General features: G+C 38.5%; 1 protein-coding gene across 15 annotated transcripts in view; it reads left to right on the plus strand.

Annotated features, from left to right (window-relative positions):
• Positions 1-14989, plus strand: part of dtna (dystrobrevin, alpha) — a 468481-nt gene that overhangs the window by 316236 nt on the left and 137256 nt on the right. For all 15 annotated transcript variants that reach the window (XM_051929100.1, XM_051929099.1, XM_051929098.1 and 12 more), the window contains one exon: positions 13092-13159. In XM_051929100.1, coding sequence (XP_051785060.1) covers positions 13093-13159 — 67 coding nt within the window. In that variant the 5' untranslated portion in view covers position 13092. The remainder of the gene's footprint in view (positions 1-13091; positions 13160-14989) is intronic.

Consider the following 14989-nt stretch of genomic DNA (forward strand, 5'->3'; position numbering starts at 1 on the left):
CTAGAGCTAAAACCAGTCTAAAACAACAGTCATTGGATCCTTCATCTTTCTCCTTGTTTCCCAAACTGAGCCCAGTGTAATGCCTTATAAGTCTCCACTTTTCACCCATAGCTCATTCAGCTGGTGGAGACTCCAGCAGCCACAGTCCTTCTTACCAACCCCTATCTTGGCTGCCTCCATCGGTGTCTGACAAACCACTTGGGTTCATTTGTCCTCCTGTCTTGCTTCTCACACACCTGGTGTGCCTCGGATCCCATAGGGAGACTCCACTGCCATCAAACCCACTCCTCTGAAAAAATCAACAGGGATGATTTGCCCCTAGAGCACCGCTCCTTCACTCTTCCTTGGTGCTAATGACAGCTCTCCCCCTCTCTCACTTGCTGGCAGACTCACTGTGCTCAGGAACCTGATATTTCTCACTCACATAATATTTCTTGATCTGATTCTTGATACGCCTTCTCTGCCAAGCAGGCTCTGTTATGTCCTACCCAGTTAGGAGCATGGGGTGGTCCCATGCGTACTCTGAGGTGTGAATGATGCACCTGACTGATCCACTGGCATTTGCACAAGAGTGTGCAATCAGCCAAGCACCCCAATCAACCCCAGAGCAGTGCCAGCATGTACACACCCACACCCGATCAGAGCCTGCACACTCTGAAACTCGATTATTTATTTAATACTGTGCTTCCCCGCGCCTATCATCACATGGATCTTATTACTAATTATAGATTAACCCATTGATTATTTTGTATATAGCGAAACGTTGCCGTTGGTTTGCATGATAAATTGTCATTTGTGATTATTGTGTGTAGTCAATTTTGAAAGAAAGTGCTGGCCACTATAACAAAACGAAAAAATAATACCATTTCTGTGGTGGGCTGGCGCCCTGCCCGGGGTTTGTTTCCTGCCTTGCGCCCTGTGTTGACTGGGATTGGCTCTAGCAGACCCCCGTGACCCTGTAGTTAGGATATAGCGGGTTGGATAATGGATGGATGGATAATACCATTTATTCATTTAACACCAAGCAAAAATAGTAAGCCAGTAGGCTATAGGTTGTTTTTGTCATGTTTAATTTGATTTAAGGAAGCCTTATGTGTGAGATTTGTGTGTCACATTTTCTTAGTAGTCTGCACAGTTACCCATCTCTAAATTTCAAGCTGTTATTTTGTAAACTGAAATTTTGAAAGGGAGACATGTTATTGTTCAATGGAAGCATAAATGTTTTCCAAAGTATATGTTTCCATTTGTATTTATCAGCTAAATGAGTGTCCTACTCTCTCTTGCAGTCAATAATAATTGTATCCACACACTTTCTTGTGATCTCACAAGCTATAGAACTGTAATTTTAAAGCTCCAAACATGTAACAACATTTGTCAAATGTGAATGTTTTCTAGCAAACGATATTAGGAATAAGAAATCAACAGCATACCAAACAGATTAATTGTGGCCTAGTAATAGTTCTGTTTGTCCTCTTGAGATTTGTTTCCTTCAGAAATACACATACACATCAACATGTCCCAGATTGTAAATTAACCTATAAATGGATCTGATAAATATTGCAATGTGTAGGACTTAGACATACACTTTTATGAAAAAACTAACAGCCATTCCTTAAAGAGAGTACATGCGTAAACACATAATACCATTATAAAGTGTATATAGTAACTTCATGATCATCTCAAATTGAATAACCTGTTTGAAAAGTTTCAGTCTGGTTTTCGCCCTGGCCATAGCACCGAAACAGCCCTGGTCAGGGTCACTAATGACCTTCTGATGTCAGCAGATACTGGTTCTCCTTCTTTACTCCTTCTCCTTGACCTGACAGCTGCTTTTGATACAATTGATCATAATATTCTTCTTCACCGTCTGCAATACACCATTGGACTTTCAGGAAATGTTCACAATTGGTTTACATCTTATTTGACCGGTAGAACTGAGTATGTCGCCCATGGCAGCGCAAAATCTCACACCCATAATGTTACCTGTGGTGTTCCACAGGGCTCTGTGTTAGGCCCCATCCTTTTCATCATTTACATGCTCCCCCTTGGAAGTGTCATTAGCAGACATGGTCTATCTTTCCATTGCTATGCCGATGACACTCAGCTTTATCTTAGGACTAACCCCACCTCCTCTACTGCTCCTCTGCCAACATCTACACTGACTGTTTGTTTGGAGGAAATAGAGGCATGGATTTAGGCTCAATTTCCTTCAGCTGAACAGATCTAAAACAGAAGCCATTTTAGTTGGCACACCACACCACCTTCGTTCTTCTACCATCACCAGTATCACTTTCTCTGGTCAAAACATTCCTCTTTCTACATTTGTTACCAATTTGGGTGTTAAAATGGACTCTCAACTCACTTTTGACACCTACATTAAACATCTCTCTAAGTCATCTTTTTACCATCTCAGGAACATTGCTAAACTTCATCCAACACTTACCCTGGCAGATGCAGAGAGGCTTGTCCATGCCTTTGTCTCATCCAGGCTGGATTACTATAATGCGTTCCTCATTGGGATTCCTGGCAAGAGTATCCAGAGACTCCAGTACATTCAGAACAGCGCTGCCAGGATCCTGATGAGGGTGCAAAAGCATAGCCACATCAGTCCTATCTTGAAAACCCTTCACTGGCTCCCTGTACCACTTAGAATAGAGTACAAGGTTTCCCTCCTTACCCATCAGTGCATCTATGGATCTGCTCCCCTGTATTTACAGGAACTCCTTATCCCTCATACTTCCTCACGCACCCTCTGTTCTGTGCATACTAACACTCTTCAAGTTCCCAGAACTAAGCTTAGCAGTATGGGTGATAAGGCTTTTTCTTCGGTGGCGCCAAGGCTGTGGAATTCTCTCCCTGATTACCTGAGAGCCCCACAGTCGACTGATGCTTTTAAACAAAACCTAAAAAGTATCTTTTTAGAAAGACATTTTGTTAAATTATTTTTATAGATTATCTTGTTTGTTAATTTATTCTTATTTTGTAGCACTTTGAGATTGTTAAATATAAAGCGCAATATAAATAAAATGTATTATTATTATTATTATTAGTAATGTGCACAGACCTTTGGTGGCCAGTGGCTTAGAAGGGGAAAGGGTCACTATACAGAGCAGGATTTAACGCATTCTAATCCTGGAAACAAATTGCTTTATTTTCCTAATATAACACATCTGAACGAGACAAAAGAGCAAATAAAACAATGACTTGTTTCTCTAGTTACACGAAATGCCAAATGCAGTTCCTTCTCATCTTAGCAGAAAAAGTTTATATGACAGAACATCAAATCAAAAACTTTTTTCTGGTGTAGATCAAATATTTGGGAAGCCACTAAAACTGATCATCTGGTAACATAGATCACCATAGTTTTTGTGCATTAGACTTTCCATTGAGAAAAATAACATTTTTGTTATCTTGAATGCTGAAGTAAAATAATTTTATTCATGCTATATGTATTTATGTTTTCTCAGTAACAAAAACTAAAGAATAATACCCTAATGCTTTGTAGATGTTGTCAGCTTTTGAGTTTCATAGCAAAATCCTTCTTTTGCATCCCATGTTTTCATGGACAACAATGACTGATCTTTGCTCATACTCATCTTTCTCTATGGACAGGACCAGAAGCCATACTTGTCCACACAGTTTTTGTTCAGCAGCAGTTACCACTAGTAAACTGAGAAACCTAAACTCAGCCCGTACATTAAACCTTGAGACCCGACCCAACAGAGTTTGAATGGTACCATTAAATCTGAAATCTAAACCTGAAATCTGTCGCTGTTTTTCTCTCTGAGCATGCAGACACAAAGATACATTCTCACAGATGACCACAGTTTTATAATCCTTTGCATGCCGATTCTTTGCTCTGTAAAGAACTTTTGTTTTACAGATCTCTAATACCTTTTGAAAGTGGGAGCAGGTGTTAACCGTAACAAGATGTGTTATAGGCAAAGTGAATATGTGTGGATGTACTCAGATTGTACAGAAATGTTCCGTGTAATAACATCATACAAACTAACACAATCAGCAAAAATGTTAGTGTATACTTTTTGTAAAATTATTAGCAATAATTATCATAGATCATAACCTTACTTCTGTATGGGATAGTAAATACAGTAGCAGCTTACCTACAAGGCTTTAGCCAGGTGCATTGGTCATCACCGGTTTATTAATGTTTCTTACAAAGAAAATGTGGCATGTATTTGTACTCAGAAGTGATCAATTAGGTTCTAACACAAGGAAGGGGCACTTGGGCCAATGAGGGGAAAAGGGGTAGGGGCTTGAGCCACTGTAGCCATCCCTTGGTAAAATCCCTGAGTGTATGTGCTTCACTGTAAACAGTATTCACATTTAAAAATGATTCATGTTCTAAATGTTATCTCATAATTCTATGCATTTCCTAATTTTAGTGAACTTCAGTATGACTATCTAGCCCTAATAGTAGCATATAATAAAAAAGACAAAAGGACAGTGAAAACAGAATGTGGATTGACAAGTGTTTGTTGGCTTGGCTGGTCTGTAGTATATGTTGTAGAGACTGAGCAGATCCATCTGTAGATCCAAATTATTAAATGAACTTGGGATCCATACACTTGATTACAAATTAAATGGTACAGATTTTTTTTATTAAAAAATTTGAATAACGATAATAATAATTCTTTACATTTATATAGCACTTCAGTGAGTGGGGAGCCTCTTCAACCACCACCAATGTGTAGCATCCACCTGGATGATGCGATGGCAGCCATTTTTGTGCCACACATGAGCAATTAGGTGGTGAATGAGTGAGAGAATTAGCCAATCAGAGACAGGGAATGATTAGGGGGCCAGAATGACCAGGCCGCAGTGGACAATTTAGACAAGACATTTGGTTACACCCTACTTTTTAATACAGATGCCCAGGTTATCTTTTATGACCACAGAGAGTCAGGGCCATGGTTTTGCATCTCATCTGAAGGATGTGGCACCATTTTTACAGCACAGTGTCCCTGTCACTGCACTGGGTCAATTAGATCCACATTCAGACCACAGGAGTAAGCACCCCCTGCTGGTCTCACCAATACCTCATCCAGCAGCAGCCCAAGCTTTTCCTAGATGGTTTAGCCTTAGTAAAACTGAAAGATTACCTGTTTAAGGAGTCTGGTGGCTGGAATCGGGGTAATATAACCAGTCTAACAAAAGTAATGATTCTGTATTGAGATAAACAGATTGTAAAAAATAGTAAAATTAATAATTAGGCTGCTGTCTGTTTGGAGTGTGCATTTACCAGAGACATTCATGTTAATCTGATCAACACCTATAAGTTGGCCTGGTATGAGTAAGTGTGGATGTCAGTTTGTCATACACTGGTCTGAAGACTGGTTTCTGGCTTCCTGCGACATAATAACTTAACTAACACATTTATAAAATGGATGGATGGCTGATTGACTTGAAGTAGACTGCACTGATCAAATACATCTATGAAGCCCCCTGGGTCTTTTCCATATTTTATCTTGAGAAGTAACAAACAACAAGGAAGATACTAAGCTTGGTCTCAGGAAGATTACAAACCTATTTTCTCCATTTTGTTCACTGTAACATTCCCTCCACATACTGTCCACCTTAAATGCTGCCCTTTCTTTACCAGTGATTCTTTTCATGTTGGTTTCCTATTTTTATAAATTTGTTTTACAAGGTTGAAGATTATTAGAGCCCTTCAGGAAACAAAACTACATGAAGCTTTAGCAGATCACTTCATAATTTGTCTTTTTCTCTACTTACTGTAATATTTTATGGTTGCAAAAAATGAATCCTGAAAGTAGATTTTATATAGAATATTTGCATCTATTAAAAATACAAATTGCAAATTAAAAGTCTGGACTGTTTATATGATGCACGCTGTAAGACTGAAATGACACAGCCCATGTGTTCAACAGCAGCGTCCACGATTCAATGGAGGCTCTGATGAAATGCAAGGCAGCGTTCTGTTTGAGTGAGCATTTATAAACCTGTCTGTCATTCCTGCCCCAATTTTAATCCAAGCTTTTTTCCAGTGTGTCGCCAGTAAAGAGATGTTCATTTACCAAAACAGAGTCATAACAGAACCAGTTTAATTACTATGTAACTGTGCAGAAGTAAGTAGTGACCAAATGTTTTGGAGTTGTGGGCAAACTTTTGTCCTGTGTCTCCAGTAATGCTACGTGTGCCTACAACGGCATGATGTGCAGTCAGCCACATGCTGAAGGGCAAACAACTTTCAAGTGCCCACCTTGTAGATTAGCAGGTCCACCTCAGCAGAGACCCTAACTTGGAAGTCAGTCTGCAGAAGCCATGCTGTCATAGACTTTTTTTTCCTAATAAGACTTCTATGTTCTCTGTAGTTTATCAGATTGCAATTTTTCCATCCTCTTTCCAATGTAATAGGATTCTTGAGTTTTGGCCATTTTTCCTTGTCTTTTTCCAGTAGTCTACAAGAGTAAGTCATGAAGTATCAGTAATATATTTATAAAAATGAGTGCGGAAAAAATACAGAGTTTACTTGAGTGTCATTTTTCAACATAGTATCCTAGGTTATTAACAGACATACTCCATCAGTCACATGCCTGTTTGCCAGAATCATGTCACAGGCACAGTCAATATCATCAGTAGTAGATATGGATGGGCGACCGGATCGTTCTTCATCCATGACAGTGGTGCATCTATTAATCAACTTTTCAATCCACTTATAAACGCTTTACTGAGACAAAATGTTGTTTCCACACTATGATGAAAGTCAACTATGGATCTGTGTTCTTGATGCACCTTCAGCTCACAAAAACTGAAAGAGAAGCAGCCATAATGACAAAAATGTAACACAACAACCATTAACCAGATTGATGTGGACTTCGATGTGTCACATTACATTACTTTTTTAGCGATTTTCAGTTGTAGCCTTCATTTGCACAGCTTAGCAAGTCAGTGGTGCAATCCTTTGAAGTCAGTCACATAATGTGATGCACCTAGCGATTTAGTCCAACTAGTCTGCGACTTGCTCCAGTAAAGTCAAACAAGTTTGATTTTGTTTTTAATCGTAAGGGTGGGCTGTGAATGAATGAGTGCTGACATCCAGTGAGTGCTCATCTGGAAATAAAATCCATAAAATGCAGTGATGAGCAATAAGGAATGCCTGTGTTTTAGACCTCACAAACAGAAGAGAAGCACAACTATCTGATGTCTAGTGTTATATGTACCAACACAGAATGAAAATATAAAACAAAGTTGCGGCTGAACTCCATCAGGCAGCACATTATTGGCTGTCTCAAAAAAGGGCAAGTAGCACTGCACTGGATGTTTGGCACACAATTGCTAAATTTGACATACACATTGTTTTTCAGTTGTTTGAGTTGACATTGTCTGGTGACGAGATCTGCAACTGCAATCGGCAAGTTTGAAATACCCTATGACTGGTGGACGTGTAATGCAACATCAGCCTCCCTCTTCACAACGGCGTGAAGCAAAAGCAGGGGGGGGGGGGGGTTTGGCAAGTGAAGCGAGCAGGGGGCGAAGCCCCCTAGTAAAAAAGTATGAATATATTAATCTAACAGCAGTTGGCTAATGGCACAAATAACATAAAATAATTAAACTTTATTAGTCCAACTCAAGAGTTTGCAGAGGCCAAGGCTTTTCCCAGCAGCATCTTCCACAAGGCAAGAAACATTCCTGCAAAAGGTACCAGTCCATCTCAGCACCAACTCATGCAAACAGCCACATACAATTTACATGTGCCAAATAGCCTAACCTGGATATCCTAGTATAAAAAACACTCCTCACTCAGGAGGATGACCAGCATAGAAAAAAAGCACACTTTCAGTCTTCACAAAGTTTTGAAGGGCTCAGCATCAGCACTACCTACTTGAAGATGATAAATGATGGTCTTGAAACTGCTGATAACTGTATTTTTTTTTATTTCTTACACTACTGGACCTTTAAGCTGCCTCTAATACAGTGTGCCATTCTGTTCTTGTTCATTTCCTAGAGTTAAATTCAGGTCTTAATGTTGTACCTCTTGCATGAGTTCAGTTTTATCCATCATACAGACTTCCCTTAGAAGCCAAAAATCCACACCCATACTGTTACTTCAGGTGTTCCACTGGGCTCAGTACTTGTCCCACTCTGCTAGGTTACGTCATTCAATAGATTGGTCTGAGATTCCATTTCAAACTTACCGTAACTGATGTCCAAACCTCAGGCTTTTCTCCTTCGTCTTTAGATAATTAATATCTGGTTGAATCATAGGATTTTGACACTTTATGGGGACAAGCCTCCTTAGTGGTAACAAAATATTACTTTTAAATATGAGCAGGTCCAATATGGGCATTATATCAATATTATAACAAAGCACAAAAAAACAAGACATGAGCAAAAATAAATGTTGTCAAATCAAACCAAAATAAAACACAGAATTCTTGAGTAAAAAACATAAAATACACAAAAATGTACCTATAACAACAGGTTAATATACCAGTAATATTGTCTCCACTCAGACCTTTGCTCACTGACCAGGCCACTGGAACACCCATTCATTTTTGTTCCTTGTCAAGTGGTGCTTTAAGAGCTTTGCAATAGAATAGTAAAGAGGTTGCAGTATATTCAAAATGTGGTAGTCTGAGTGTGAACCGGCATTAGGCCATAGCAGCAAATTACTGCTGCAGTCATTCAGTCCCAGACTCAATTGGTTACTAATTAAATGTTGTATTTCTTGTATGCTGCTTTTTTGCTGATGGTATTGGCCGCCCTTATCTTCCAGACATTCCATGGTGCCATCTACTGTCCAGTAATGAATTACTCATTGTCCCCACACTAAATAACAGTCCCTGGGTGACATTGCTTTTATTGCTTTTACTCTGAGGTCGTGGAATTTCATCACTCTTTGCATTTGTCATTTTCTACCAATCCTTTTCTAAAAATGAAACAATGAAGGAACTTGTACTTTTTTAGACTCATTTTTTGTTTTACAATTTTTTTACTTGGTCTTTAATATTCTTGGTACAGTGCCCATTGCAAAGAAAGGTGCTTTACATGCATTTTCTGTCACAGAGCATTTCATAACACTCAGATGCAGAGGAGTATGTAAAGTTAAGTCAGCCGTTGTTGATGACACCTCCATTCTCAGGTTGCATGCCAGGGTTAGTAGAGATTAAATGTAGATGTCAGTGATGCCACCATAGCAGAAAAGAAAACAGAATGGACAAGATTTCATCAGATGATGACTGTTCTCAAAAAGCATAAGTAGCTTCCCCTGCAACACTAAACCTAATTTTCTGTGTTAATTTAATGAGTGTTCAGCCCTTCTTGGATATGGATATCAATCATTTTATAGTGTAGAGGCCCTATAACTTTAGCTCTGCCTCTGAGAGTTTGCTAGCCCAATGCTGAATTTCCTTATTAGATGTTCTCTCCTGTAGCACCCTTCCTCAGCTCCTGACAAAGAAATGATATGACACCCAAGGATACTGAGTAGGCAGGTCTTCTTTCTTGAGAACAGAAAGCAATTCCATTTGTCAAGAACAGCAGGATACCCTTAGTAAGCAATGGTTGGCCTGGGCCTTTGGCTTTCGAAGTTGCTATTCTTGCTTTCATAGAGAAGTGGAGGGTCTTATCCCTCATATGCTGGTGACAGATGCGCATTCCTGAATCATTCATCTGTGAGCTTCACATCAGTCATTTTGTTTTATACAAAATCCACCAGTCAATTACATTGAATGAAAGTTGTTTCTTTACTCTGGTTGGCTAATACAAAGGTTAACAATATCAGTTGAATACATTGTTGATGCTGTCCCTTGAATTTTGATGTTGTTTTTCAAGGCTATAGTGACATTATTTCGTTATAAATCCATACCACTGCACACAATCCAAAGTGGCAACTACCAAACAAAACAGTGCAACACCAGTCACCAAAGCAACTTCCGCATCAACTTCCAATTGTGTTAGTCCTGGGAATTTTATACAGTGTATGCTTTGGAATGTAGGCATTAACAAGTTCAGTGTGTAAGGAAATGGCTAAGCTTTTGTATAGATTTTTATTTCAAAAAGAATGGTTTTAAAATATTCTGCAAACTTTAATGGAAGCCTGTGTAGTGATTTAACAAATGGAGTTATGTATATAATCATACTTCCCAATTCTAGTTACAGTCCTGTTCAATTGCCACCTGGGTACATTTTATTCAAATGCAACTTCTTTGGGTTCTTTGAGACTTTGTAAAAAACAAAAGAATAGTAAGAAGCTTAAGTTCACACTAATGCAGTAAATCTGTTTCTAATTTTTTTTTGTCTTTTTATCTTTAAGATATTTGAACTAGCCGCTAGGCCACACCTGCCACTTACTACTCTCACATCAACACTGCTGAGTGTCGAAAGCTACTCAATCATTCCCTGAAATCTTCTTGAGCGTTTTTGCATTAAACTAGCCTCACACTACACAATTTGATATGACCTCTAGATAAAGAACGTGTCAAATTTCATGACTGTATTTGCTAAATCTCATTGCCTCTGAGGCTGTTAAACAGTACATCTTGGAATCCAGGGGGTAACTGACTCATTATAGGTCCAAGTCTTCTTACATTGCAAACGTAGCTCAAGATCAGTACTTTTGCCAGCCATTCAACAAAAACTGTCGTAGTTATCCTACTGATGCAACAAGCCATTATATATTTAGTTCATTCTCAGTCTCGGCGCATGTTAAGCAAGCCTCTCCTCTGAACACTCGCTTTCCTTCTTTTCTTGCAGCTGTTCTTTTTCTTTATTTTTTATGGGCATTATATACATTGTACTTCCAGTTTAGTGCTCATTGGCTGTCAACTCTTGCAAACACAAGAACCCACCTAGAGACCATAGCACATCACAACGATATTATTGAGTCACTCACTGGGTGTGTGTCAAACTACATGACTGTATAAATGCAAAAAAAAGCTACGACTGAAAATTATTGGAAAAGCCATGTAGTATGACAATGGCTTTACTTTTAGTGCAGGGTTCTTAGATTTGTTCAGTTCTCTTCTACTATGTCATTTCCATATTTTTTCCTTGTGTGTTTCCCTAGTCACAAGACAGACAGATAGAACTTTATGTCTGAACACACACCAGAATGACTAAAAAGGAAGAAAATTTCAAAACAAAGGAAAAACCTCTGACTTGGCAGTCATAACAGTGCGGAATTATGCAGGTATATTGCTGTTGGTATAAAGGAGCCCCGGTAGTGCTGCTTGACACACTTCTGCTGAATAATTCTTTGGCTGAAAATCCTCAGTGTGCAGTGTGTGTCAGAGAGATGTACAGTGTTGTTCATAATGGCACTCAGTTTTGTTTTCATGCTTTCCTCTGCTACTACCTCCAGGGGGGTCCAGAGTGCATCCCATAACTGAGCTTGCCCTTTTAATTAGCTTGTTAATTTGGTAGGCCTCTCCTAAAGTGATGTTACCAGCCCAGCACTCCACAGTGTAGAAGATCGCAATGGCCATCACAGAGTTATAGAAGATTGGAAGGATGTCACTTCCCACATTATAGGAACACAGTCTCCTAAGGAAGGAGCGCTTGCTCTGCCTTTTCTTATATAGTTCCTCTGTGTTCCAAGACCAGTTCAACCTGTCATTGATGTGAACTCCCAAGTATTTGTAGAAGTCGACATCTACTCCCTAAATAGTGACTGGACAGAGAAGCTCTTTGGCGCAGTGAAAGTCAGTAACCGGTACCTTGGTTTTACTGAGTTTAAGGTGCAGACAATTCTCTATGCACCAAGAAACAAAGTTCTCCACCTGACTCATGTCATCTGTCGCATCCACTGTATCAATACTTCCCCTAAGTGCAAAATCATCTGAGAATGTTTACAAGTGTCATGACCTGGTGTTGTATTTATAGTTGGAGGTGTACAAACCAAAGAGAAAAGGAGACAGGACTGTTCTATATGGAGCTCCAGTGTTGCTCACATCTGTATCAGAAACTCTCTCACAAATGACAGATGTCTGTCAAATGTCTATCTGACAGATAGTCCATTATCCAGGACAGCATAGGGTCATCCGCTTGCATATCACTTAATCTCATAATCAGGCTTTTGACTTGTTGCTTTTATTTTACATGTTTTTGCCATTCCCTTTCCTATGTTTTGCTCAATTCACATTGTACATTTTTCTAATTTTTTAGTATATTCTCACCTAAAGTTGTATTTTTCATGCTTATTTATATTAACCAGTTCTGGCTATATTCCCACATCCTTCAGTAGTTCACCTTACATTAATATACCAATTGCATAAATAAGGTCTTCCTGTGATCAGCATTGCCTTTCATTCACATAAACATCTGGCTGCCTATTAATTCCATGAGTGCTCAAGATGAAAATCTGAAGTGGACAGGGCTGCAGGCACTTCTGTATATCCACAGTTCTGTCTTGAAAGTGTCGATGCTACAAGTAGGGTAAATTAAATCTTAAGAGTGAACGGTGAGAAAAAAATGGGAATGATGTGTAAGATTTAAGGTGGGGAAATTAACCTGCCAACCTTAGTAGTGCGGGGGCAAAGGTACTGAACAAGGATTGAGCTTGCTTGTTTATATTAATTCCAGTTGTCACCTTTAAACTGTATGTAGCATTGACTTTATAATCATATATATTGTATTTTTTAGGTGTCTCTTATTTTTTTAAAAATATTTTAGCATTATTATCTCTTCCTATTTGTGAAGAAAAGAATTTTGCTTGAAGTCTGTGTGAATCTGCCATTTTCTTTCCGTGGCCATGTAGGATTTTTGTTGGGTCCTCTCCTTTTTTTCCTCAGTCATTTAAGCAGGTTGCCACCCGCTCAAACACTGTTCTACAAAAATCCACCCCGGAGAAGGTTGAAAGTCCCATGTACATAAAACATGTTGGACAAATTAACCCAACATTATTATTTGATAGTTTATTTATGATATGTTTTGATGTGATATTAGTGTAATTCTCAACATGATGATATTTTTCAAATACTGATAAATAATCGATTCCACATTATCCAAGATTTCTTGTCTATTATACAGTTTGACCCCAGTTGTTTTTGAAGGGTCTGTCAAATTCTAAGGCCTTCATGTTTTCTTTCTTTTTTTATTATTTTAAACAGAATGATTGAAGACCGTGGGAGAAGAGAGGATACCATGGCAGAACGAAGACAGCTATTTGTAGAAATGAGTAAGTCTCAAATGCAGTTTATTCTGTCCAGTGGAGTCTCCGCATTAAGGGCTAGAGAGAGCACTGATCCAGATCCCCAGAGGATGGTGGTGTTGTGCAAAAATTAAATAAGCAGTAAACTCACAACGTAATATAACATTGTTAAAATGTTTGTGGCAAACTCAACATTGTTGTCTTAATCAAATTTCTGTGTGCTTCTTTATACTCAATGCATTGTTCTATCCATGAAAAATAGCTTGAAGACTTTAGACCTATAGAAAGCTATTTGTTGATGAAATTTATAGGGTGCATGGACTTGCACATTTGTCTATTTTGGAGTAGTCATCATGAATCATATTAATTATTTATGTACTATAAGATTCAGCAGTTTCCTAATTGAACAAAAATTGGAAATTTATCATTATTCATTTATGTTTCTGCTGTCAGTGTTGAGTATGTGATGCTGAGATCTTTTAATTTTGTCCTTTGGTGGTTGTACTCACTGACAAAAGAATATGTTGATGTTCATTTTCTGTGATTTTTTATGGCACTGTTCGGCTCATTGGTGCTGGTAGTCTTATACATTATGTACCGGAGTACCCCTCCCTTGCCCCGCTTCACATGATGTTTTCTGGAGGTCATCTGTTGTTCTTCTGCCAACCTCTAATGCCACTGATGCTTCCGATATTCCATTGCTCCTTCCATGTGCCTAGTTGCATGTGGCTGCAATGATCTTTTCTCGGTCATGTCTAATGCTTAGGTAAGCATTCATGCTGCCAGCTCCATTTTATACTGCTTCCTTGGGGTCAGAAGCAACACTATTTTCATTCACTTTCCCAAACTCTGTCAGCCAGGATCCTTCCAAAGACTTTCTGGCACCCACATTCTCAGGCAAATGGATTCCAGCAATGAAGTAGGTCTTGTAAGTTGATGCTGTTTAAGTGCTTGATTCTCTCTCTCTCACACACACTCCTCACAAAATGGTACTAATTCTAAGAAAGAAAGAAAGAAAAAGAAAGAAAGAGAGAGAGAAAGAAAGAAAGAAAGAAAGAAAGAAAGAAAGAAAGAAAGAAAGAAAGAAAGAAAGAAAGAAAGAAAGAAAGAAAGAAAGAAAGAAAGAAAGAAAGAAAGAGAAAGAAAGAAAGAAGTACATTGGCTAACTTCATAGCCGCATAGATACACTATCCCAAGTTTAAACTCTTGGCCTAGTTGCTGACTTTGTGCTATTTGCATTTCACCTAATTTCTGTATGGGGTTTCCTTCAGGTACAGGTGTTTTTATCTCCATCTAAAATATTTGTGCTGAGTTGATTAGGAACAATTATTTGACCATATGTAGATGTATGCAGCAGTGGATTGTGATGGGACTGGCGCCCTGTCAAAGGATAGATAGATAGATAGATAGATAGATAGATAGATAGATAGATAGATAGATAGATAGATAGATAGATAGATAGATAGATAGATAGATAGATAGATAGATAGATAGATACATACATACATACATACATACATACATACATACATACATACATACATACATACATACATACTTTATTAAGATAGATAGATAGATAGATAGATAGATAGATAGATAGATAGATAGATAGATAGATAGATAGATAGATAGATAGATAGATAGATAGATACTTTATTAATCCCAATGGGAAATTCACATTCTCCAGCAGCAGCATACTGATACAATAAATAATATTAAATTAAAGAATGATAATAATGCAGGTGAAAAACAGACAATAACTTTGTATAATGTTAAATGTTAACGTTTACCCCCCCGGGTGGAATTGAAGAGTCGCATAGTTTAGGGGAGGAACGATCTCCTCAGTCTGTCAGT

This window comes from Erpetoichthys calabaricus, chromosome 6, assembly GCF_900747795.2.
Source record: "Erpetoichthys calabaricus chromosome 6, fErpCal1.3, whole genome shotgun sequence".
NCBI lineage: Eukaryota > Metazoa > Chordata > Cladistia > Polypteriformes > Polypteridae > Erpetoichthys > Erpetoichthys calabaricus.